Genomic DNA, 26,913 nt, shown 5'->3' with positions numbered 1-26,913 from the left:
TTGCCTATATTCACTTAACAAGAAAGACATAAGAAACCTACCTGCTTCAGAGAGATCTCTAAGGGAGCTACTGAGTGCACTCCTTTTAAGCCCTTCCCCTGTGGCGTAGCTGTCATCAAGGCAGGCTCGGTTCAGTGTTCCATTGCCGGACTCTTTTTTCAGGCTAGAACACTGAGACATACTTGGCCGCACTACACCTTTCTGCTTTTCTAGCTCAGCTGAAAAACAATACAAGCATAAAGTTCATACCTACTTTTAGGATTCCCCTCCCTCTGCCTATTTCAGCTTGTAGCACATTAATGCATGGAATTCTTAAGGTCTGGTGGTTATGAAACTAAAATGGACTGTTTTTTAATTTTTTAATTAGCAATCAGACAAATGAAGTTCGATTTCTTTACATCCATCTAACAGTTCTGTCACACAAGTAAAAACTCGAATACAGACAGCTTTGTGTAAGCAGGGACAGTCAAATTTGTTTCAGTGTTGGGACATCTTAATGATTTCAATGGCTGTATTGTAGAATAAATGTTATTAAACAAAAAAACTTGTTTGTCAGATTGCATTTAACGACTACAGTTAATCATTAAGTACTATAACATGCATTTGTACTTACATTCTATTCTGTGCTTTTCCATTTCTTGCACCTCTGCTATTGATTCCCTCAGATCATCTGTAAATTTTTTTCTATCCTGAGGATTTGGTGCATTGAAATTTATCAGAACTTTTATGTCTGCTCCTGGAACAGCTGATGTGAGCCGTATACCATTTGGGTAATCTAGAAGGTAGCAAAAATTTTTTTTGATTAGTTTGATTTCAGTGTTGTGAAGGTTTCCCTTGTTCCCCCACCCCATTTTCTAAATATGAAAAAACCAAAAACTCAGTTAAATATTCTAATTTTCACATTTATGCATCCTTTTTCCTACAAAAAAGCATAGGGATTTATTGAATATGATGATGATGATGACAATGACAATGATATTTTTTACCTGCCTCCCCCCAAAGGCTCGAGGTGGGTTACAGCATATATAAAACCCCTAACAACATTTAAAACAAATATAAAATACACAATACAACATGCATTTAGAGGTGACTGCAAAATTAATACGCCAACAAATTTGGAAAACTCAACAGTGGCCACAGGATTGGAAAAGATCAGTTTACATTCCAATCCCAAAGAGGGGCAATGCCAAAGAATGTTCAAACTACCACACCATTGCACTCATTTCTCATGCTAGCAAAGTTATGCTCAAAATCCTACAAGCTAGGCTCCAGCAATATGTGGACCGAGAACTTCCAGAAGTACAGGCAGGATTTCAAAGAGGCAGAGGAACTAGAGATCGAATTGCCAACATACACTGGATCATGGAGAAAGCTAGGGAGTTCCAGAAGAACATCTACTTCTGCTTCATTGACTGTGCTAAAGCCTTTGATTGTGTGGAGCACAACAAATTGTGGCAAGTTCTTAAAGATATGGGAATACCAGAGCATCTTATCTGTCTCTTGAGAAACCTATATGCAGGTCAACGTCAGGATCACATGATCACTAACTGAGTGGCTCCATCTTGTATCAATGTGTGTCTGTTTCTCTAACTATGTAACAACCCTGAACTGTCTTGTGTAGTGATTTAGTTTTTGCAACAATTATGCTAGACTGTGTTATCTCTGGGAGGGTAGCCATGTAACATCCAAGGCCAAGAAGACTTGGCTATCAATCTTGGATGCGAGCCCAGGCTGGCACCTGCAGGAGGGGTTTTTTGCTCCTTGGGAATATTTACAGCTTTGGCCGGGAAAAGAACTAGTAAAAGTGATTGCAATTTGTGTATTGATTAGATTCGACTATGATCGTCTTGGTGCTCTGATCTGCTTAGCAATAAAGCTTTCTATTAACCCAGATGTATTGTTGCTAGTCTGTCAGCCCTGACAGTTAGTCGAATCTCACAACCATCCTCCTTGTACCGAGATGTCAGATCTGAACAACCCCAGCCGAAGGAAGAACCGGTGAGACTGTTAACCGGCGGGGGAACGGGTGCAATGGCCAGCAGCGGTGAGGTGCCAATTTGGCCGGATTCGGCAACTCCCTTGGGAACCCGTCCTAGGTCTGCCTACCCAGTCACTGCCAGATCGGGTTTGGCTAGAGCCTTGGACAGCCCGGGGGTGGATTATTACTTGTAAAAGCATGACCAGCCTGCCTGACCAGCCTGCTCCCAACCAGCCACCACCTTGCAATGAACCAGTGGCTCCCACAGTGGCGGTGCCCGCTCTGGAGGGGGAGGGACAGCACCATCGCCATTTTCGCACCCGTTTCACAGGCGATCCAGAGGTGTTCCATGCTTTCCTGATTCAGCTTCAAGGCTACATGGTGGAGCAGGGGCACACGTTCCGGGATGATGCGGAGAGAGTGAGTTTTGCAAGAGACTGCATGGATGGAGAAGGGGCCAAGTGGTTCATCAGCCTCTACAAGTATGTGCCGACGGAGGTGAGGATTTACGATCGCTTGGTCTGCTGCATGAGGGAGCGTTTCGAAGATCCTTTCAAAGTGGAGACAGCACTGGAGAACCTAAAGAGTCTGAAGCAGGGATCCATGTCGGTGGGCCAGTACACTCGGGAATTCAAAAAGCTTGTGGCTTCGATCCCTGATTGGGTGGAGGCGCAGAGTCCAAGCATTCCAAAAGGGCCTGCGCATGGACTTTGCAAAGAAATTCCTCAATCTAGATGATCCAGAATCGGTGATGGGATGGGTCCAGCTGACAGGCGAAATGGAGAAGAGGATGCGCCTGGTCACCCACTTGGAAGGCGAGAAACCGAAGAGTGGAAAGAAGACGGGGACTCCGAAGAAATTGTAGTCCATGAACATCTGGAGGACCACTGGTTGATTACCCCTGATTTATTATATAAAGGAGCCCTGGTTTGTTTGGATGATATCTTATTGTATTCAGAAAATCTTAAGGATCATGTGACTTTGGTGAGGGGAGTCCTACGGTCGAATCAGTTGTATGCTAAATTGTCAAAATGTGAATTCCATAAACAGAGTGTGAATTTCTTGGGGCATCGTGTATCCGCTGAAGGCATACAAATGTATCCCGCTAAAGTCAGAGACTTGCTGGCTTGGGAGCCCCCCAAGACACACAAGCAACTGCAAAGTTTTTGGGGATTCACCAGTTTTTATAGAACGTTCATCCCCAATTTTGCAAAAGTGGCCTTGCCATTGACAGACCTGTTGAAAACCAAGGGAGGGGGACAGAAGGCAACCAAACCAAATGCGCTGTTGCAATGGTCAGGAGACTGTTAGGCAGTGTTTCAGGCGCTGAAAGCATTATTCATGATCGAACCTATTTTGGCCCACGTAGACCAATTGGTGCTGGTTGCGGTAACACACAGTCAGGCCAAGGGAGGGGCCTCCACCCAGGGGGGTTGGGTTCAGAAGGACGTCACATCAGATCCTGAGTTTGCCCGCCTGCAAGAGAAGGAGGGGTTGTTTTGCAAGGGGGAGAAACTTTATGTGCCCGCGGCCACCAGAAAGGATGTTTTGAAACTCTGTCATTACTCAAAGGCTGTGGGACACTTTGGTTTTGTGAAAACCTTGCATTGGTGGCCCTCGTTACGCACCGACGTGGAGAAATATGTCCAAGGTTGCCCGATGTATCTGTCATCTAAACCGGCTGGAGGCAAGAAAAAGGGACTTTTGCAGCCATTGCCTACTACCTCTGCACCTTGGAAGAATATTACCATGGACTTTATACCAGATCTGTCTCCTAGTCATGGAAAAACTGTCATCTGGGTGGTAGTGGATGCGTTTTCCAAACAGGCTCATTTTATTCCTTGTGCTGGTTTACCTTCTGCTCCTAAATTAGCCTCCCTGTTTATAGAACACGTGTACAAACTACATGGTTTACCGGATCGGGCCCTTTCAGACAGGGGTTCTCAATTTGTTGCCAGGTTCTGGCGGGAGCTTTTGGGAATATTAGGAGTGGAGCAAGACCTAATGTCAGGGTACCATCCAGAGATCAATGGCCAGACTGAGAGGGTGAATCAGATCTTGGAACACTATTTGCACTGCTTTATAAACCACCAGCAGTCCGATTGGCCCACCTTGTTACCCCTGGTAGAGTTTGCCTACAATAATGGGGTACGTTCTTCTACAGGACTGTCCCCTTTTAAAGTGTGTATGGAACTGACTTAACCGCAGTGCCCATTTGGGTGCCAACTAAGGGATGCACAACAGACTTGAAAAAATGGGCAGCTAACATTGCCTCGGCTTGGCCTCTTATAGTTGACAATCTGGAGAAAGCTAAACGGGATTATAAAAAAACATGCAGATAAAAATAGGTGCGCCGCTCCTGCCTGGATTGTGGGTGATTTGGTGTATCTGTCTACTAAGAATCTGCATTGCCAGCAGCCTTCACAGAAGTTGGGGCCCAAGTTTGTGGGACCTTTTAAAATCAAAGTATTGTGAATCCTGTGACTGTGGAGCTTGCTTTGCCTAAAACCTATAGACATATTCATCCTGATTTTCATTCTAGCTTGCTGAAAAAAGCCATGCCTCCGAACAACTGGCATCCTGCTTCTGCTGCTCCTATTCCTGTGTGTGTGGACAAGGACACACATTATGAAGTGAATCAAATCTTGGACTTTTGATGGCATATGGAAAAGCTCCAATATTTGGTGAACTGGAAGGAATTTCCTATGAGGGACTGTGAGTGGGTGGAGGCTGGGAATGTGCGGGCACCTAGATTGGTGAAGGAATTCCATCGTGAATATCCATTGTAATCAATTAGAGGTTGATTGATGGAAAATGTTTTTAGAAGGGAGGAATGTCAGAATCACATGATCACTGCCATGATTTATACTTGACCAGAGTGGCTCCATCTTGTATCAATGTGTGTCTGTTTCTCTAACTATGTAACTACCCTGAACTGACTGTGTAGTGATTTAGTTTCTGCAACAATTATTCTAGACTTTGTTATCTCTGGGAGGCTAGCCATGTAACATCCAAGGCCAAGAAGACCCGGCTATCAATCTTGGATGCGAGCCCAGGCTGGCACCTGCAGGAAGGGGCTTTTGTTCCCTGGGAAAATGTACAGCTTTGGGCAGGAAAAGAACCAGTAAAAGTGATTGCAATTTGTGTATTGATTAGATTCGACTATGATTGTCTTGGTGTTCTGATCTGCTTAGCAATAAAGCTTTCTATTAACCCAGAAGTATCATTGCTAGTCTGTCAGCCCTGACAGACAAGAAGCAACAGTGAGAACCAAGCATGGAATCACTGATTGGTTCAAAATTGAGAAAGGAGTTCGGCAAGGCCGTATACTGTTGCCTTGAATATTTAACTTACATGCGGAGCACATCATGAGAAAGGCGGGGTTAGATGTGTCACAAATTAGGATTGAGATTGCAGGGAGAAATATCAACAACCTCAGATATGCAGATGATACCACTCTAATGGCAGAAAGCGAAGAGGAACTAAAAAGCCTTTTGATGTGGGTGAAGGAGGAGAGTGCAGAAGTTGGCCTGAAACTCAACATTAAGAAAACTAAGATCATGGCATCCGGCCCTCTCAATTCCTGGCAAATAGATGGGGAAGAAATGGAGGTAGTGACAGATTTTATTTGCCTGGGCTCCAAGATCACTGCAGATGGGAACTGCAGCAAAGAAATTAAAAGACGCTCCTGGGGAGGAAAGCTATGGCAAATCTAGACAGCATCCTAAAAAGCAGAGATGTCACCCTGCCAACAAAAGTGCGTTTAGTCAAGGCTACGGTCTTCTCAGTTGCAATGTATAGCTGTGAAAGTTGGACCATAAGGAAGGCCGAGCGTCAAAGAATTGAGGCTTTTGAACTCTGGTGCTGGAGAAGACTCTTGCGAGTCCCTTGGACTGCAAGGCGAACAAACCGGTCAGTCCTAGAGGAGATCAGCCCTGCCTGCTCCTTAGAAGGCCAGATCCTGAAGATGAAACTGAAATACTTTGGCCACCTCATGAGAAGGAAGGACTCCGTGGAGAAGAGCCTAATGCTGGGAGCGATTGGGGGCAAAAGAAGAAGGGGACGACAGAGAATGAGGTGGCTGGATTTAGTCACTGAAGCAGCCGGTGCAAACTTAAATGGACTCCAGGGAATGGTAGAGGACAGGAAGGCCTGGAGGATCATTGTCCATGGAGTCGCGATGGGTCGGACACAACTTCGCACCTAACAACAGCAACAATACAAAACTAAGCCTTAACATTTCTAATGTGATCATATATAGGACTGGCTCCAAACATGCCTTTCTGCTCACAAATGGACTTGCTCTGGTAGATGAACAGCTCTGGATCATGCACAATGTTTTTAAATTCATAATGAACTGTTTATTGCCCGAAGAAGCCCCCCTCCACCAGCTCTAGATATATTCAAGAGATGGGCGGAGCTATGGCATTTAGATAGCTCGAATACTTCGAGCTCCTGTTCCACTGAGGGTCAATTGCTGCTGTGATTGACAGAATCGGGTTTTGGGTACGCAAACCCACCCACCATCTACTCAGGAATTCCTTGTGAATCTCTGGGGCCTCTCTGTTCCGCAGGGAAATTAATATTCCCTGGAACGCAAGCTCAGTGTGCACAGGGTCCAGTAAGTGCCGTTCGCCATTTTAAAACTTTCTTCCTTACAACTCTGCAATCTACACAGCTCTTACTCTAATCTTCAAAGCTAATTGGATTCCTCCTTGCAAGACTTTTGACTCATCACAACTCCGGAGTGAAAACAACTGGCAATCCTCAGATCGAGCCTACAAACAGTGAGTGGGGGTTTCCCTCGGCACCTTCTCTCCTGGAACAAACTCTCGGTGTGCAAAGCTGCTTTCTTTAACTTAAGCAAGCTAGAGAGACAGGAAGATAAGTGAGAGAAGGTAAAGAAAGGAGTTAAGGTAGCCAGAACACCCCTCGCCACTGCTTATAAATTGGAGATTGAAAAAATAGATACAAGAATCTCGCGAGAGCTGCTTGCCAGAACGAGAACTAGCTTGGAAAAGCTTCAACAGGTCATTAAAGCGACGGACGACAGCTGGTGAGACATTACTTTAATATCAAAACAGACTGTTGCTCTTCATTTGGACTCCGTAGGACCTCTACTGGTTATATGCAAAATTGCCTACAAAATGTCCATGCTAAAGAGATTTGCTTATCTACTGGAACTACAGACGGAAGACCTGAAAGCACATATAGATGGCTTGCTTAAAGATATGCTCAAGGAGTTCAAGGGTGGTAAGGAAGAAGTCTCCAACAGGAATGATGAATCAATAACAGTGGCTGATGATAGCTCTAAACAAGGTGAAGATATGCTCAAGGAGTTCAAGGGCGGCAAGGAAGAAGTCTCCAACAGGAATGATGAATCAATAACAGTAGCTGATGATAGCTCTAAACAAGGTGGAAAATTACCAGTAGAAGAGAAATTGGAAACTATGGAGATGGAAAAGGGGATGCCGGAGCTTTGCAGCCTAGATAAGGACTCCCTACCCAAGAAGACATACAGCCACTCCAAAGCAACAGTATACAAGAACCAATCAAAAGATATATGGATCTGCTGTGAAAGTAATCGACTGAAAGGAGCTTCTTGGGAAAAAAACTGTACCGATATTGGAGCCCAGGAGGTACAACTGTTTCAAGATTCACCGATGTATACTCCGAAGGAAAGACTACAACTCCACTCGAACATGGGGCAGTGGGAACAACAAGATGCGGCAGGCCTCGATATGAGACCCCCTTAAGCCTCCTCCTGCTTTCTTCAGTAGCCATATAGGCAAGCTGAATTTGAATTAACATATCTCTGTAGTGACTCTCAGCTTAAACTTAAAGCAAACTAACAGGAGGCACCTAATTGAGGAGTTGTAAATGTAACTAATGAAGACCTTATTTCACAAACTAATGAAGACTCTATTTTATCATTTTTTGTATTTAATAATGTACACTTATATAGCTTACAACCTTAACAACCTATACATATATATATATATATATATATATATATATATATATATATATATATATATATATATATATATATATATTTCTTTTTCTGTACAACTAAGTAGGCTTTTATTCTTTTGTTTACTTTTCCCTAGTGGAAATGAGGATGGCTCTAAGACCACGTTAAGTACAAATTGTTTATGATTGTTAAAAGTGTTAAAAACTATGCAAACAAATGTTGAAACTTCTCTTTTTAAATGTGATGGAAAGGTGAAAAAGTTTATAAGCTTTGGGTAAAAGTCTATAATATTGTAGCCATGTGGAGTCTTATAATTTAAATGAAGAGAAGAGGCTTTTCAAGAACAATGGGGCTCTTATCTGATCTACCCAAGAAAATAAGTTAAAAGGGGATTGAAACGGGGTATCAAGAATATCAAACAAAGAACATAATCTTTTTCTTTCTGTATCAATAATGTAGATTATTTGCATTGTATTATCTTTAAATATTACAAAAGGGGATTGAAACGGGGGACTAAATGTATCAAATGAAGAGCATAACCTTTCTTTTTCTGTATTAACAATGTTGATTGCCTGTATTTTATTATCTTTAATCTTGGAAAACAAAACTAAAAATCTTATAAAAAAAATAGATATATTCAAGACCCAGCGGAATACTTATTCTGTTTGGAAATTAAAAGCCAAGGGAGGGCTTTTATACAAGCGAGGCACCATCTTCTCCTGTCTGTGGTTTTGGAGGTGCATTTCAAGAAAATTCCAAGAACCAGGAGACTTTGTCCATGGAGGCAGGGGAAGCTGGACATTGGAACATGTCCTCTTTAGATGCTCACTTTGTCTCACTCCTCATTAGATGCTCACTTTATGTGTCACAATATCGCCTTTGTTCAAGGATACCTTTGGCATTACTGATCAAGAAAAAATCCAGTTTCTCTTATGGGAAGGGAATGTCACTGTATGTAAGCAGCTAAATTCTGTGTACCGGCTATTAGATCAGGACAGTTATATGTGGAAGCAGGCAGATGTTATTTTTTGTGGTGACTCTCTTCCCTCCTGTCATGTAGCTGCTACCTGCAAATGGCTTGTAGTGTTTTTTGGTGTGCTACATGCCTGATCTTTCCAGGGTCATTATTCTGGATTTCCTGATTCTTTGGGCCTGCCTAGCCCTTTCCCCCTGTTCTCCATTTGGCTCCCAGGTTGCTTTATGGTTCCATTCTCTGGGGGTATTCAATAAGTAGGTCTTAAATAAGACTTAATTGGTCTTAAAGGTACCACTGGACTCTAAATTTGTTCTATTGGTTGCAAAGATTCCTATTAATGCTCTATGTGGACTTTAATAAATAACCACTGGACTTTTCTTTAAGAGATGCTATGGCTTGTTTTGTGCTTCCCTTGGGGTTGAGTCTAGGTTTGTTTCATTTGACAGAGAAACAAGCACAGTAATATTATTTTAAAATGGTCTTATATTATAGCCTGTATTTGTTTTATTTAAGAGTGGCTGACATCGTGCTATATTTAATAAATCCATGCATTTAATTTAATAAATTCATGCATTCATTCATTCACTCATAGTGACTTACTGGTTGGCTCAGAAACATTACAACTTGTTTGCTACAAAATTATGCAGCCACACAAATATATGGTAAATAAATGCTGTTATCACTTCTAAATCTTTTCTAAAACAATAAAAATAAAGACACTTTAGAACAGCATATAATAAACTTCAAATATTGAAATATAATAAAATTAATGGATTGTGGGTTTGATTTCTTACCCAGTTAAGAACAGGGATTAAATTCTCAGAATGAGAAAGAACTGAATAGGAAAAGCATGATAACACACATTTTATTGCCTCAATAGAGCAAGTGGTGTCCTCTGGGTCATTTTGTTTTAGGAAAATGGCATGGGGGAAGGCAGAAGATCCTTCATTTCCCCTGTGCCACATTCCCAATCTGAATTAGGGACCTGCATGTTTGGGAAATGAATTTACAATAAGGAACTCCCTAGTACTGTTTAGATCAAGATGGGTAGCCATGTTAGTCTGTCTGCAAGAGCAAGAGTCCAGAAGCATGTTAAAGAGTAACCAAATTTGTGCCAGGGTATGACTTACAAAAGTACAGGTTAATGAGGTCTGAACTTGCTGAGACTGAGAGGGAAAAGATCTTGGGGTCATAATGGGTAGCTTAATAAAAGTGGCTACCCCAACCTTTTCAACCTTTTGACTGTGGAGGAGCCCCTGAAATAAATTCTTAGGCATTGAGGACCCCTGGAAATGATGTTAGCTGGCCATGACTCCCTGCCACTCCCCTCAGAAGTGACATATCACCAGAACCGACATCGCCACTTGCATCCTTTGCCTCCTTTTGCTCCTTCCTTTACTACTACTACTGCTGCTGCTGCTGCTCTGCCTCATGTTGGCTTGGAAGAATGGCAGGAGCTGAAAAGACAGCCCGGACCATCCATTCTGTGACCCAATAACTCCCCCCTCCTTTGATTTTTACACCCATGATCTAACCACCAAGCCCTATGGGTGGAGGCTGCTAGCCTATTCCCTAGCCTGTGGCCAAGTCCATTAAGGTATGAGGGGGAAAGGCCAGTAAAATAAATACATTATGAGAACTTATATTTTAGCCTGACAAAATCAACTGAAATGGATCAAATGAAAAATGTCCATTTATCAGTTAATAGTCCCTTTCTTTTATGCTGCCAATAAATTCTGATGTGTACCCATGAAATCAGTACACGTACAAAGGCAGGTAAGGCCCTATTAAGTGATATTAAGAAAAATATATTTGTAAATAGTGTAGCACAGCATACTTTATCTTCAGCAGCCTACATGTTGGCTACTCTATCAGTCACAAAATAAAGCACATTTCATTATTCTATTCATCTAAAGCTACATTATATTTTGGAAGTAACAATGATTATTATCGAGGCATTTAATTAAAACCCAGTTATAATGAAGGATGAAATAGCTGATACAAATCAAACTGTATTAGCATTCTTGAGCACTAGCAGCTGAACATCTGGAAATCTCTAGCACATGATAACAGCTCCAACAAGATTTAAAAAAAAACATAGATGTTTAATATTCATATGCAAAGAAGGCCTGAAGTTATGTACAAAGAACAGCAGCTTTCTGTACTACTTGAAGCCAAGGCAAGCAAAAAAAAATCCTTTTCACAATAAATCACAAAGCCAATATTACTTAACATTGTGACCTTATTGGATCTATAGGTTATCTGGACTCAATACTAAGGGCTTCCAAAAAGTTCAAAGACCTTATTAATTCAAAGCATTATTAACTATTCTAGCTTGGGTAATTTTATATCAGGATGCTCTCAATAAAATAAAAAATATATATTGTATCTGTCAGACTGTTAAATACCATAAAGAGAATGCCATACCAAAAGTACATATATCCACAAAAACCAAAATGGAAAGTAAAACTACTCTTGATAAAAGGCAGAATTCCAGAACATCCTAGTATGCTAAGCTAGGAGGGCCAATACAACACACACATCAACAAATCCCTTCACACCAGTCATTCAAACAGCACAATCCAAATAAGAGCAATGTCTGCCTTCAGTCTCTCCAGGGTCAAGATGACCCAAACATACCATTTATAAATGCAGGGTTCAGTTTATAAAAGTATGCATCAATGAGCTGTTGTTGCATGTCAAAAGCCAGCACAAGTCAAAACAACATTTGATATATTCACTTTTATGTGAAGGCAGAGTGAATAATAGGGTCATAATAGCTGAAAACATTTAAAAAATGAATTTGGTAGGTCTGCAGATTCTGGTACAGTCACTTGCCCAAGCAACATTTAGATACAGAGCCAGATACAGAGCCAAGATTTTTGCATGAATGAGAGAGTGATCCTGAACAGGTTTATTCTGATTAATATTCAGGACTATTCAATGGAGCTTATTCCTAGAAAAGTGTTCTTAGAATCGCACAGGAGGTGCACCCAATTTTTCCTTCCCAGGCTTCTTGGAGTCTGCCTTAAGAGACTTCCTGGTTCAAACGGTTTGATTGTGTGTGGAGGGAGAAGACTACCTCTAAAAGAGGCATTGGAAAAAAAATCAGGGCCACACAGCACTGTGTATCCCAGTCTACATACTACAATGTAATTAATATTATTTCAGTTGACCAATAAAGTTAATTATGTTTTTACAACAACTGTTAAGAAGTAATAATCTGTAAATGTAACAAACTAAACACTATTACATATAACTTGAGCAATTAAGGGTGCTAGCCTCCACATGGGACTTGAGGAATTGCCTGGAATTCCAGCTCATCTCCAGACTAGTTTCCCCAGATAAAATGGCTGCTTTGGAGGAAGGATTCTATGGCATTGTACCCCACTGAGGGCCCTGTCCTCCCCAGGCTCCATCCCCAATTTGCCAGGAGTTTCCCAACTGGGATCTCACAATCCTACCCCCCCTCCCTGTGATGGAGTGCACTTTTAAAAGCTTAGAAGTGCTATGAAAACAGAGGCAAGGGGCTGTGAAGGGTTAATTCTTCTCAGCCTTGAGTGACAAGCTGTTCCAAGAGATCTGATTGGTTAGCATCAGCTGAGCAGAGAAAGACTTCTGAACTGGATGCTGAAGAGAATTCCATTTGATTTCATGTCTAGTTGAGAAGAGTCAAGGATTGACGGTTTCGGAATTCAGCCCTGACTGAGAGTGGTTTAACACAGAACTGGGGGAAACTTGGCAAAGAAGTTTGGGAAGTAGGTGAAGAATTCCATTCTGGCAAAGGAATGGATAGATCTCTTAAAGAGAGAAGGAATTTCTCTACCCAAACTAAACAGCTCCTAAGAGTATAGAGATCCCTGGTCTGGTGTGGTTAGAATCTGTTTTCAGAGACCTTAAGAGTCATTTAAAAACTCAAGACCAGTACTGGTGTTTCAGTTTGGTGTAGTGGTTAGAGAGCCAGTTTGGTGTAGTGGTTAGGAGTGCGGACTTCTAATCTGGCATGCCGGGTTCGATTCTGCACTCCCCCACATGCAACCAGCTGGGTGACCTTGGGCTCACCACGGCACTGATAAAACTGTTCTGACCGAGCAGTGATATCAGGGCTCTCTCAGCCTCACCCACCCCACAGGGTGTCTGTTGTGGGGAGAGGAATGGGAAGGCGAATGTAAGCCGCTTTGAGCCTCCTTCGGGTAGGGAAAAGCGGCATATAAGAACCAACTCTTCTTCTTCAAGAGAAGGGGTTTAGGTACTGAAAAGAGTGTACCAGCCTTCTGGAAACCAAAAGAGCTAAATATTACTTAGAGAAAGTGTACCAAAGTGTTTGGGGGAAATCCTGGAACAAAAGCATCTCTCAACATAAAGATTTATGTCACTCTGAATTGCTTAAAAGACTCATTAGCCTGAATAAATGTCAGCCTCTGATTTCACTTGACCTTTCCCCTCTATGTTAAATAAAATCTTTTGCTATTTTTGAGTGCCATTTGTTTAAGTTAAAGTGGGCTCTTGATCTTTCCCTCAGGTTCCTGGGCTGAGCCTAGAGCCAAACTATCATACTGTGACAGGGTGGGACAGCCAGAGTTCTTCAGCAAATAACACATTACTAGGGTGGCTCAGTCAGGAAAGGCAAATAAAAACAGAGGGAAGTGGATGTGGCCATCATACCCCATCTTCTGCCAGTGGCTGGGCGGGGAAGGACCTAGCAACCCTATTAACAATCAAGATTGAGAAGAAACAAGATGGGGAAATATAAATAATTCTCATGTATTTTAGTATGGTCAGAGAAATTAAAAAATCTGGGGAAACACAACTAATATGATAAAGGCAATGAAAAGCAACACTGATTTTATACAAAAGCAGTTATATATACATCTGGATTCCCAAATATTCCCTCTGCCTTCAGGGATAATAAAGAAATGTCTTTTAAAAGTTAAGACTTGGATTGAGAAGTACTAGAAAAGATATTTTCATTGATATTGAGCCTCCAGTAAAAAGAATCTGTCAACAGCCATAATTTTCAAATGAAGATTTATTCTAGGAAATGTGGAAGTATCTATTTAGCCATTCCCTTGTGACTTATGTATATGCTAAAGATAAATACTTTATTTCCTTTCCTTCACTTTACTTGATCCCAAAATATATTTTAACTTTATCAACCACTCGGCAATGCCAATCATTTCTACCACCTTGCCAACATCCAAATAATATTTTTGCTGTCTTTGCTTTAATTGACACAGTCTTTAGAAGGTTTATGAATCCCATTCTTTGAGTACAAGTTAAACCTGACAGCTGTATCATGTAGATATGCTGGGTGGTATATTTGTGGCTTGCTGCCTTCAGCTAAAATAATGGTCCGGCACTTCTTTTAGGAAACTGCTGACGGGATAAGAATCTGAAAGAATACAAGCATCGCAAGCCAAACTCTTCTTTCCTCTAGATCTCGTGAATGTGTACATGTCCCAGTCCTTTTAGAACTCTCAGAAATAACAACTAAACTCTCACCAATCAGTTTGAATTCTACTATGGTTCACAAATGTTTAACCATCAAAGGAACAAAGTTTGAGTCCAGTGGTACCTTTAAGACACATAAAGTTTAATTCTAGGAATAAGCTTTTTGCATGCACATTTCATTAGATACATTTTTTTTTATTTTTAAGGACTGTGAATGACAAACCAACTCTGTTCCTAGACCCTTTAGAATTAATTATCAGGTAAACAAAATTACACTGGTTTATCATATGAAATGTCAGGTTTGGATTACATGCCTTTGTAGCAAAATACTCCTTTGCAGGCACTTGTGAGATTTCTCACCATGATTTCTCACCAATCATGTGAGACTTCTCACCAGGTCCAGGTCACCAGCCAGTAGACCTCAATGAGGAATTCACAGCTACAGCTTTATTCTCTCCCCAAGCAAATTCAGGATTTCTTTTCACTGACACAGAATGGTGAGGAACTGGAGGTATACTTGCTTGGACACCTGTAATGTAGACACCGCTCCAAATTAAGAATTACACCTGTGATTCAAATGACCATGGGAAACTTCAGAAAGTTTAAATGTTAGAGTACGGCTGTATATTAAAAAATTAATGGGGAACCATTGTTCCCCAACTTATAATACCATATGATAAGTTAAAAACTGACTTACACTGATTCTCAAAAAGGAGGACCTGCATTCCATATAGGGAAAAGGACTGACGAAAACTGTAGGTGACCGAATTCTTTTTTTTCTGAAAGATCTTGGTGACCTAAACATTTCAGCAGAAACAAAGTTTAGATATTCTCCAAGTGGAAGTATATAATCACACAAACATTGTCTCTAACTCAGTAAACCTCTCGATCACCCAATAACTGCTCTTTGCAGTTCCCAGGGTCCTTTAATGATATTGTTGTTATTATGTTAATATTATTGTTGTCATCACCTCATTATTACTACAAATGGAGTTACCTGTATCATTTCTTGTTTCATGTAAACCACCCTGAGCTTTTGGGGAGGGCGGTAAACAAACAAACAAATAAATAAGTAAATAAGTAAATAAATAAGTAAAGACAGACAGACAGACAAACAAACAATGCAAATAAATTTTACCTAGAGTTTCACATCAACAAAACAACATATAGGTGGGCAAAATGCATTCCACTGCCTAACTAAATCCAGGCTGCTCCTTAATTTTAAATTGTTTGGCTATGTTCTCCAAACCTCTTAATGTGAAGAAATTAAGTAGCCTGTCAATATTGCCATCTCCCAGCCTGCAGGGCCATGGTTTCACTGGTCTGTTTTGTTGCCTTGGAACCTTTCCTATTTTCCCACAATACCTCATCTTACACTTGTTTGTTCAGGTTAGACACCCATCAGGGCAAATTAGAAGAGAACTTTACATTGTGCAGTTCTTTGATTCCGCTGATAACTTATTCCATTGACGTATGGCAGATGTGAGGATTATGATTTTGGGGAGGGGAAGACTGGCACAGAGAGGTGGAGAAGAGGGGCTTTTAATAATCTTCCCTTGAGCCACATTATCACTCAAATTTTCTACTCACAAAGAAGGGGGGACCTCCTTGTTTTTGAAGCCTGCCCTTCACAGGAAGATATCCCCATTCAGTGTGTTTGGGGGTTACTGCTTGATGATGATTGGGACACTGAAATAGGCTTAAAGGAAGCTGAGTCACATGACTCTGTACAGCTAGCAAGCACCACAGTGGGCCACTTGATTCAGCTAGCTTAGGACTTTTGTAGGAGCTGCCTTTGGGCATGGCAATCAGTGGGATTTTAGGTAGTGCAGAGATAAAAAAATCCTGAATAACGTAACTAAGAACAGAGAATAGAAAAGCAAAAGAAAACATGACCTTAACTTATTAGGAAATCGTTTTAGCACAGAAACTTTCAGCAGGGCTGTCAAATCATACCAGTAAGAATATCAAGACAAAGTTTAGCCCCTTTCCTTTGTTTTAGAAAGCAAAATAATTTAGAAGTACCATTTTGCAGGAGGAGTACTATTTTACAGAAGACACAAATGGACAGAATCTCCCATTGGATATAATGGGAGAGATGGGGGCATCCTATTTCAAAGCCCCTAGCATTGGACCCCCTGGTCCAATCTTTTTGAAACCTGGAGGGGAGTCAGTGAAGACCCTCCCTGAGCTACCCTGGAAGTCTGAGGGGTGTAACTTATACCCACATCCACCCAGCCCCCAGGAAAGGCGGGGAAGCAGAGATCACGGTGGCCACACAAAAAATTCTGCTTCCCTGCCTTACCTGGTGGCTGGAGGTGTGTGGGTTTAATTATGACAGGGTTATCAGATGTCCTCTGTTTTGAGGATATGTCCTCTTTTTCGGTGTCCATCCTCTTCTTCTAAAAAATGATGAAAATGTCCTCTTTTAGGGTTGGAAGGTTAGGAATATTCCTAGTTAGTAGCATTTATCATACTTAGGAAAGGCATCTAAAATGAGGTTTCTCACAGTGATCACTTGATTTAAGTAGTCCCCTCTAGGCTATGTGTACAGGGGAATTTTGTGTGTGTGTTATGGGCCCATTATGCACGGGGGGAATAACGTACATTCAGGGTGGAATGGCGGCGACTAAAATCACTGATAACGCACGGAGCCGGCTGCAACCGGCCGCAGCTTCGGTGCATGCCGCCGAAAAAGCCGCGTTTGGGAAACGCGGAAGAAAGTGCAGCTTCCGGGTGACCGGGGCGCAACCAGAAGCGGCGCCGGGATCGCCGCATGCATAATCGGTTACAATGGGTTTTGCCGCCGTCGTGTCCCGCCCTGTGCATAACCGGTGTCTTCCCCCTCCGCGTTTTCCATGTGACCCGAAATGGCCGTTTCGGCGGCCGTGCATAATGGGCCTTGGTGAGAATGATGGTGAGGGTAAATCCCTATACCCAAACAGGTGATCATCAGAATTTTAGCTTTAAAAAACAAAACAAAAGATAAAGGGCTCTGCACATGTAGATTTGGCTTGTTGGATCAGAGATGGGAAAATGACACACAGCAGCAAATTCTGCATTCAGGTAAAAGCACATAGAAACCTGTTCTGCAGGATTATTACCTCTAGACTAGATCTGATGACTGCTTCTTAGGAAGCCTTCCTACTTAGTTGAGTCTCTGCATGAATATTAACATTATTCCATAAAAAATATGGCTATAAAATACCTACCACAAGGAGATCATTAAATAAAAATATTTCTCGCTGATGTAATCCAAGTTTCTGAGGTTTGTTTGGATCTGGAACTTCAAACAGTCTACAGTAGCAAACAAGTCTTCGATGTGGTAAAGAGAGAACCTGTAAGATATGATTAAAGTTAAATGCCAACCTCTATTAATAAGCAATACTTTAGGTAAAGTCCCTTGTAAACAATAATTAAAGGAACACAACCTAAAAAAAAGGATCCTGTGATGCACTTCAATGGATCCTTTCATTTAATCACTTTGTTTAACATGTTTGATTTTTCTTTCTTTGTTGTCAAGTTCATTCTTTGGTACGATCCTTTTAAACTTAGCTCATAAAGAATTTTGGCCAATATTATTACAATCTATAACCGCCCAATAGTTGACTGCTTTCTTAATATTTACCACAAAGCAGCAATATAGTATAAACACAATTAATTAAATGTGTCATATAGTCATCCATTCTGTAGGGTTTGGTTTCTGTGTTTCAGAATCAATACAGGCTTTTTACTGTCTTTTCTGAGATGGGACAAAGTTTTATGCATATTATTGCAAGGATTCATAGCAGATTTTAAGTGTAAAGTAATAGGCGAATATATTTAAATATTTGTTTACATTTTTATTCAGGGCTACTGCATACATTATTACCATCTAAAGGTGGAAGATGATCAGGCATTTTTTCTCCTAACTGTAAATGGCCTAAATGCAAATGGCCAGCTAAAATGTTTGTTATGGCAGTGGTCCCCAACCTTTTGATGATTGGGGACCACCTCCGGGGGTAGGGAAGAGCCGGTGGCCCAGGTGCTGCGCATGCGCGCTAGCACCCCTGGTGGTGAAAACGTGCATGCACGGAGCTGTCACGCATGCGTGTTTTCACCACCAGGGGGCGCTAACGCACATGCGCGGCAGCTCCCCGCCCGCCTCTTCAGCCCCCCCCCGTAGCAGCAAGAAGCTAACTGGGCCGCCGGCCGCTTCTCTCACGGCCTGGTGAGTTTCTCGCTGTGGGGGGGGGAGAGGCAGGCATGGGCGCCAGTGGCCCGGTACCGAGGCCTTCGTGGCCCGGTACCAGGCCGCAGACTGGAGGTTGACGACCCCCGTGTTATGGCATGAAGAAAACCTTTCAAGTAGCCTTGTGCTCTGATCAACATGACCCACAGTGTGGTAATATGATGTGAAAGTTTCTTTCATAAATTATGTATTCACTTCCTTAGAGTAGCAGACAATCCCAAAGTTTACTAACAGGGCCCACAGTGCAAAGAAACTATTGCAATGCAGAAAACCTGCATTAAAAATGATTATGTGGCTTTTCAGCATTTCAAAGATCTTCAAAAAGGTCACTATTGGAAATCTGCTTTCTCTATTAATGCAAAAGTTATTACAGAATAACACATTCCTATTTTAACCAGCTAAGGGTATCAAAGCGGCTTAGATTGTACCTACAAAGTCAGGGAGCAGTAAAGGAGAATACTCTTGCTTAACTTGAATTTTAGACCTTGGGGGAGTTAATGTTTTCTAGAGATAACTTCATTATAGAATGCTTGTACCTAGACTTCATTCGCCAAGCAGGAAACCATTAACTCCTCTGAAAGTTTTGTGTATTGTAATTTTCTGTTCAATCTAGATCCTACTTTACTGAACTTGCTATCAAAATTAACATTAAAATCAGTCATAACAATATACCAGCATTTGCTATGAAATAAGCTTCATCCATATCTTCCTCAGCCATACACACATAAAATAGTAAAAATATATTCAAACAGAAAATGAGTAGAAAGACAGAAGGGCTACTAATATGCCTAGGGTTGCCAGCTCTGGGCTGAGAAATGCCTGGAGACTTTAGGGCTGGAGTCAGGAGAGAGTGGGATTTGGGGAGGGAAGGGACCTCACTGAAGTATAATACTATGGAGTCCATCCTCCAAAACAGCTATTTTTTTCCAGGGGAGCATCTCTGTTGCCTGGAGGTGAGCTATATCCCCAGGTCTCACCTGAGGACTGATATCCTTAATCCTTTATTTTGCACTTAAGGTTGCAAACATCAGGTGTGCCCTGGAGATCTCATAGAATTACAGCTGATCTCCAAACCATAGAGATGCTTCCCCAGGAGAAAATGGATGCTTCGGATGTTGGACGCTATGCTATTATGTGTTTCCCACCCTGGAGTTGGCAATTCTGTTTGCAGCCATATTTGTGGAAAGGGAAGGAAGCTATGCCCAAATCCTGAGATAAACATTTCTATGGTCAGCTATGCTATGATTTGGCGACAGGAATAGTAGAGGTGTATACTAAAAGCAAAAAAAGAAACAAAAAGGTATATATACCAGATATATAAAAAGGTAAAGGCATTCCCATGTGCAAACATGTCTGACCCTTGGGGTGACGCCCTCCAGCGTTTTCATGGCAGACTCAATATGGGGTGTTTTGCCAGTGCCTTCCCCAGTCATTACTGTTTACCCCCCAGCAAGCTGGGTACCAGATATATAGTGATATTAAAATAACTATGCCATAAAAAGAATGATCTCAACACATTATAAGACTGATACTCTGTCACTATATCTAAAGCACCAACAAAACTGCTGGTCTAAGAATAATTGCTATATTTAATAGTAACCTAGCTGGCCCCTTTCCAGATGATAGCACCAGGAAAACTAAGCCTTCAAGAAACAAGATAATGATGTTTACATACTCAGTGCATTCCCCACATATGCAGAAAATATGACTCTGGCAGTTAACCAAGAGAACAAGAGATAGAAATCCATTAAAAATAGCCTGACTGGCACTGAATATACTCCAGGAACATAGAATATTGAGGACAGCTGAGAGTTAACAGGGGGGAATCAGGTTCCAGTTCTCAGCAATAAAGCTTTTTGGGAAGTTTGGGGGTAAATGTCAGGTTTATAAACTGTCGGATTTATAAACACAGCCTGAAAATCTAACTATGCCTATTGCCCAATTTATATGAAGATGTATGCCACAGAGAAAATGCAACTTCTTCATGTAATGGATTAGTTACTCATATCTGGATGTCCTAACCAGTGTGATCTGTTTATATTTTGGAAGCGAAAGAAGTTGGCCTTGGTTAGCACCTGGATTGGAGGCCATCACAGAAGTTCAGGGTTGCTACACAGAGGCAGGCCCACCTCTGTTTGTCTCTTACCATTAAACCCAACAGGGCTGCCATGTTGGCCCTTTTCATCATCATTGACAGTAAACAAAAGCTTCTTTCCTTTAAATATTATATCATGAAGCCAAATTTAGATAATATAAAAACAGGATACTTTTTAAATGCTAGAAAATACTAACTCAATCTATTCTGATTATGCAACTCAAATAATACAAAAGAAAATACTTACACAACCAAGTCCATGATGTAGAGATCCAATCTACAGTAGAAAGACACATATATATTCACTGTATTTCAGAGAAATATAGAACTGTATCATACCTAGAAATTACTTAAAATATATATTTATTTTGAAAATGTTTGACATCTTTTTAGAAAACAAAATTAAATGTAATCTTTACACCGCCCGTGGCGCCGCGGGCGCCACGGACTAAATAAAACAGTAAGCCCTTGGAAGGCGGGCTGTGTCCGGGATGAGGAAGGGTGCCGATTGGCCCCTTCCTCATGACAGACTATCGGAGGGACCAATCGGCAGGCGCGAAGCGCCTGCCGATTGGTCCCTCCGATTCCTTGCCGGAGCAACTGCGAGCCGCGCGTAGCGCAGCTCGCAGTTGCTCCAAGCCAGCCGGCCTCTAAGAACCTCTAAGAACCTCTAAGAACCTCTAAGCTCTAAACCTCTAACCTCTAAGCCCGCGAGCCGCGCCCGCAGATCGGGCCGCGCCCGCGGGCCGCGCCCGCGGATCGGGCCGCGCCCGCCGGCCGCGCCCGCAGATCGGGCCGCGCCCGCCGGCCGCGCCCGCGGATCGGGCCGCGCCCGCCGGCCGCGCCCGCGGATCGGGCCGCGCCCGCCGGCCGCGCCCGCGGATCGGGCCGCGCCCGCGGATCGGGCCGCGCCCGCGGGCCGCGCCCGCGGGCCGCGCCCGCCGCCGCCCAGGGAGCCCCCGGCCTCTAAAAACGCATCGCCGGCACACGAAGATGGCCGCCGGCAAGAAGACCGCGCCAGGGAGCCGCCCGCCGAAGGAGCTGCCCGCCGAGAAGAAGCCACCCAAGGAGCTGCCCGCCGCGAAGGAGCTGCCCGACGTCGCTACAGCCCTCTCACCGGTAAGCTACCTTTCCTCACCCTGCCCTCGCCAGTCCCTCGCTCTCCACCCCCCTGCTAGGGCCCATTGTATTTGGAATGCAATGGGCTCTTTTACTAGTAGATACATAAAATATAATAAAAGTTATTAAAACCCAGCATTCAAAAACATAGCCACAGTATAAAACAGGATAAAATATGGAACAGCTTAAAATGAGTCTTAAAATTTTTTCAGGCTCAAGACAGGCTATAAAACAACATTTAAAAAACAAATCCCTTAATTAAAAGTCCAATGAACATTTTGCCCTGGCATCTAAAAGAAAGTAGTGTAGATGTTAGGTGAGCCTCAATGGGCTCAAAGGTATTCTCAAATAAACCAACCATCACAGGCAATTCTCTCCCTGTTATTATGTGGATTTATGTGGAATTCAAATAATTTGCACATAAAATTTACTTATTGTTGTAGAAACAAGCAAGGATCCCACAAGGAAGTCATTTCATTTTCGCCATATCCTCTTCCTTTATTCTGACACCTCCATATCCTTTCCCCCTTTCCATGATTCCTTCTCTCCTTCCAAGTCACCAATGAACCTTCTTTTAATCTGCCCCCCAAGTCTTCAGCTTTATTTTATTTCATTTATATGCCACCTTTCTCCCCAATGGGGACCCAAAGTAGCTTACATAATTATTCCGTCTTCAATTTTATTCTCACAACAACCCTGTGAGTTAGATTATGCAGAGAGCGCTGCCCAAGGTCTCTCAGCAAGGTTCCATGGCAGAGATGGAATCTAAACCTGGGTCTCCTAAATCCTAGTCTGACACTAACCACAACATCACAGCGGTTTTCAGCTTTTCCTCTTTCCCTCCCTAGGGACTCTCCCTAGGAAAAGTTGGGCCAGTTGCAAAAGATTTTCAGGGACTGATTATTCATGGTGCAGGTACTCCAGACTGGTGGTGGCCGGGCACTGGGGCAAATCCCCGATTGCACACAATGGCAATGCCATCCTGGCCTCTTCCCAACCCTGGCCTGACTCAGGCCCTCGGATGGCTCACATAATGGAAGAGGGACACCAAATGCCATGGCCAGCTCCGCGGAGGTGCAGAGCCAAACGGGGCATTCCTCCAACCCCACGATGGTGGGAGAGTGGCATGCCGCTCTCCTGCTATTGTGCAGTGGCTCCCTGTGCCCCCACTCTGCTGCCGAGCAGTATGATGGGCTCTTCCAGCCCCAGCAATATGCATGTGTATGCACAATGTCGGGGCAGTCCATGTGTGTCAGGGATTCCTTCCCCCATGCAGTCCCTCAGGTGAGTTGAGTAGGGCCTCTGCTACTAGGCTGGGTGAATTGTGTGGCCTCAAGTCACAGTGCTAATTATATGGTTTTTGTGCTTGAGATCTCAGCAGGCATTAATTTTTAAAGATGCTTCTGTTATTTTAAAGGGTTTTAACCTCCAATATTTATTTTAATTGTATATTTCAGATTGTTCTGTGAACCTAGGATTGCCTCTGGTCATGGCTACAATCTGTAGGTTATAAGAATCCACAGATGGGGCCATGTTAAGAATTAGATACAATGACAAACAAGGAACCAGTATGCTATTCGGATTCAGTAACCCTGAATTTTTTTCAGCTCCATTATTGACTATAATGGGGACTTTAGAGTATAATGAAGAACTGATCTTTGAGGTGGAGGCAATAAATTTGCAGCATAGCAACTTCCTAAGTTTAAAAAAGATCGAACCAGGGGGTCCAATTTTATGGGCTCCCAAAGACAGTTTTTTCCTCTTCCTCATTATTATTATTATTATTGTTATTGTTATTAAAATTGTATACTGCCCTCCCATGCAGGCTCAGAGCGGTATTTACAATGGGAGGGGGGGGGGAAGGCATTTAAACAGATCATCGTTTCTTTAAAGGCTTTCTCTACTCCAATCAGTGACAATGGCTTAGAGCAAACTCAAGTCTAATGACGGTATTAAAAGTGTTTGCAGTCCTTTTAGCATGGAAGAGAATTGTATAATCTGTGGCTTGGAGTGCCTTTAAATGCCTTCCAACAGACCCTTTAAATGGCTTCAGAGTCATTCACCCCAAGCCAAAGTTGCAACTTGGCATGGAGAAGGCATCTAAGGACTGCAAACACTTGTAATGCCTTCATTAGACTTGGGTTTGCTCTAAGCCAATGTCACTGATCTGATTTTGTTTTGTTGTGCTGCTTCAGACCAATAAGGCTATCCACTTGAATCTATACCAAGAATAGACAGTTAACTGCATGTAGAAAGGCACTCTCAATGGCTGCCATACAGTTATATAATTTTCTTTTCTCAAAGTCTTGCATCAGTTCTTGGTGACATCTCTTTCTTTGTGCTGACCTTCTATACTTAGGGTTAAGACAGAATGTATGAAAGAGAAGTCTTAAAACCATTTTACTGTTCACACAGGAGATATAAAAACTGCCTTAGAAAAAAAAATTCATAGGGGGGATACAGATACATTTCTGGCCTTCACAAGGTAACTATCAAGATCTCTTGGTTATCAAGATCTCTAACCTAGAGACATACATTTCTAGGTGTAAATTTAGAGGGGAAATGGCTGACTGGTAAATGGTAACATAGATAGAGGACAGTTGTCAGAGCTGACAATACTAGGCTAGACTAACCAATGGTCCAACAGTATAAGTTCTACTATACTCCAAGTGGTCTGGAAGGAAAAAAAAGAAAATGCTTTACCCTGTTTCACTTCGTCATTGCTCATTCTTACCAATAATATTTATTAAAATGACAAAAATAAATGTCAAAGGCTGAGTTATATATGTGCAATGTTTTGCTATAAAAGTAGAGATAACAATATATCTAATTCTCAGCAAGGCCAAGGACATGGATATTTAAATCCAGAGATTGGAGCTATGAAGAAAAAATCCCCCCCAGATCTTTCAACAAACCTGAAAAATACCCCAGGTTTACAGAGAAATCTGAAATCTTAAAAAAAAACCCTCCAAAAAATAACCGCTCAAGAAGCAGTTTGTGTAGTGTTAAGAAAGGAATACCTCCAGTAACTATTGCTATGCAACCACAACAGTGTAGCCAGCCTTGGTTTTGTAAAAGGCATGGCCCTTTCTAAGTTTTTTTTTTTTTGGCATTTGGGAGAGGATTCACTGGGGCCAGGCCAGGCCAGACTGCAACTACCAGGCAACATACTAATACAAACTTACATAGCTTACTAAGGCATAGCTGCTTGTTACAGTTTTAAAAAAACAGCCATTCCATGAAAACCAGTGAGATGTAGTGGTTAGACTTTCAGCACAGGATCTAAGAGACAGAGGTTCTAAATCACCAATGCATTAGAAGCTCACTGGCACCTTTTCTGTATTGCAGTAACTATGCTGGGCCACCGCCAGTTCCATGCAATGGGGCAATTAGCCCCACCACTTCCTGGCTCCTCAGGGGGGAGGATTTCCCTTGATGGAACCGGTCTGCCCCAGGTTTCTGCCTCCACATGGAGGCAGCCAGGGCAGGAAGGTTCTGCCATGCTTCGTGGTAGGGTGGGTGTTTGTTTTTTTTTTTAAATTTTCACCTTCATGAGAATAAAACAATGCCTAGGTCAGCCCCATCATTCCTGAGCCTGGATAGGCTCCATTGGCCCCCGTGGGAGACCGAGGAACATGGAAATATCTGCGCTCTCTAGCCATGGGGCAATGGAGGGCCAGGCCAAGGACAGGGACAGGCCTACATTGTGTGGAAGCAGGGATTAGCCCGTGCAGAAATGGTCTGGGTGATCTTGGGCCTGTTACACATTTTCAGTTTAAGTCTTAACTTACCTCCCAAGGTTGTTGTGAAGACAGAACACAGGAAAGCAGAATGATGAAAACTGCCTTCGGTCCTCATTGTGGATAAAGGTGGTGTATAAACAAAGTAAATAAATAATAAATATAGCTGAAGGTGGAGGGGGCCTGCAAAAGGTAAGCTGGTGGGTAGGTGAGAAGGAAAGGGTATGGGAGCTGCCAGGAAGAGGGAAAGAACAAATAGTATGGGAAGGTTGTACGGGGTGAAGTGGCTTCTACAGGTACTTGCATGTTCCCCAAAGTGCAACTGGTCGTGGCTTAGCAGCTGGCCCCATACAGCTGGGCCACAAGTTTCCTGGGCAGAGTCTTCCAGGGGGTGGGAAGGAAGAAAGGGAATGAGCTACAGGAATTTTCAGGGAAGGGAAAGTAGAAATAGTGGGGAGAGTGGGTTAACGCCCTCACAAGTCCTTGTGGGTCCCTTGCTTATAAATTCCCTTAATTTTCAACATTGTATTTCTTGTGATTTGTTGTGTCTACTCCTGGTGTGGACAAAGGCTGATTTAAGGAACCAGTTTCTGTGTTTGGTTTCCTAGCCTATTTCTAAATTAAAATAATTTATATTCTGTAGAGTCCTTGTTACGATGGCTTTTCATGCTACCATATTCTTGATGGCTGTGTCTTTGCCAGTTTGATTTTTCACTATCAGGTTTTTGGTGTGTTCTTTAAAAAAACACTTTAAAATTGAAATCCAGTTTTCAAGAAATAATATTGACCCTAAAACACCCTGTTCTCCAAAATTCTCAAATATTATGTGATATAACTGGGTAAAGTTTCACTCAACTTACCGGTTTCTTTCCTACAATGAGTTTTTCAACCTTTTGCACCTGAGATACATGATCCTCATTTGTCTTGAGTTCTCGTTTTCTGATTCTCTCATAAATTCCAATAAGCATCTCTCGTGGGATATCTTCACCATCATCAACACCTACAGAATAAAAAGCTAATTGTTACCAATGCACAAAGATAACCACCTCCATCTTATTTTATTATAATGCCCTTCTAAGAAAGGGCAAAACAAGGACACAAGGTTCACATAATTAGACTGTAAGTCTGGTTATAATGACTATTACCTCTGATATAAAATCCCAAGTCACTGCATGCAATGATCCAACACCTCCATTTTACAATCAAAGATTTAAACTTCTGACATAAATAATTACTATTATTGTTGCATTCTGATTATTTTAAGTAGCCATCTAATTGTTAATTAGAATAAAAATGCAGTGATCATATGTAAAAACCTTGATTTTTTAAAACATGTCCACAAATTAAAA

The 26,913-nt window shown here is 42.2% G+C and overlaps 1 protein-coding gene across 18 annotated transcripts in view; it reads right to left on the bottom strand.

Annotated features, from left to right (window-relative positions):
• IQSEC1 (IQ motif and Sec7 domain ArfGEF 1) overlaps positions 1 to 26,913 on the bottom strand; it is a 466,480-nt gene that overhangs the window by 12,363 nt on the left and 427,204 nt on the right. For all 18 annotated transcript variants that reach the window (XM_077325626.1, XM_077325629.1, XM_077325627.1 and 15 more), the window contains 6 exons: positions 26,425 to 26,564; positions 20,953 to 20,982; positions 17,592 to 17,717; positions 15,077 to 15,176; positions 614 to 775; positions 42 to 218 (listed from right to left, as the gene is read on the bottom strand). In XM_077325626.1, coding sequence (XP_077181741.1) covers positions 42 to 218; positions 614 to 775; positions 15,077 to 15,176; positions 17,592 to 17,717; positions 20,953 to 20,982; positions 26,425 to 26,564 — 735 coding nt within the window. The remainder of the gene's footprint in view (positions 1 to 41; positions 219 to 613; positions 776 to 15,076; positions 15,177 to 17,591; positions 17,718 to 20,952; positions 20,983 to 26,424; positions 26,565 to 26,913) is intronic.

The sequence above is a fragment of the Paroedura picta genome, chromosome 3 (assembly GCF_049243985.1).
Source record: "Paroedura picta isolate Pp20150507F chromosome 3, Ppicta_v3.0, whole genome shotgun sequence".
Lineage (NCBI taxonomy): Eukaryota > Metazoa > Chordata > Lepidosauria > Squamata > Gekkonidae > Paroedura > Paroedura picta.
The sequence above is the reverse complement of the archived record's forward strand: the minus strand, read 5'-3'. Positions and strand labels throughout refer to the sequence as shown.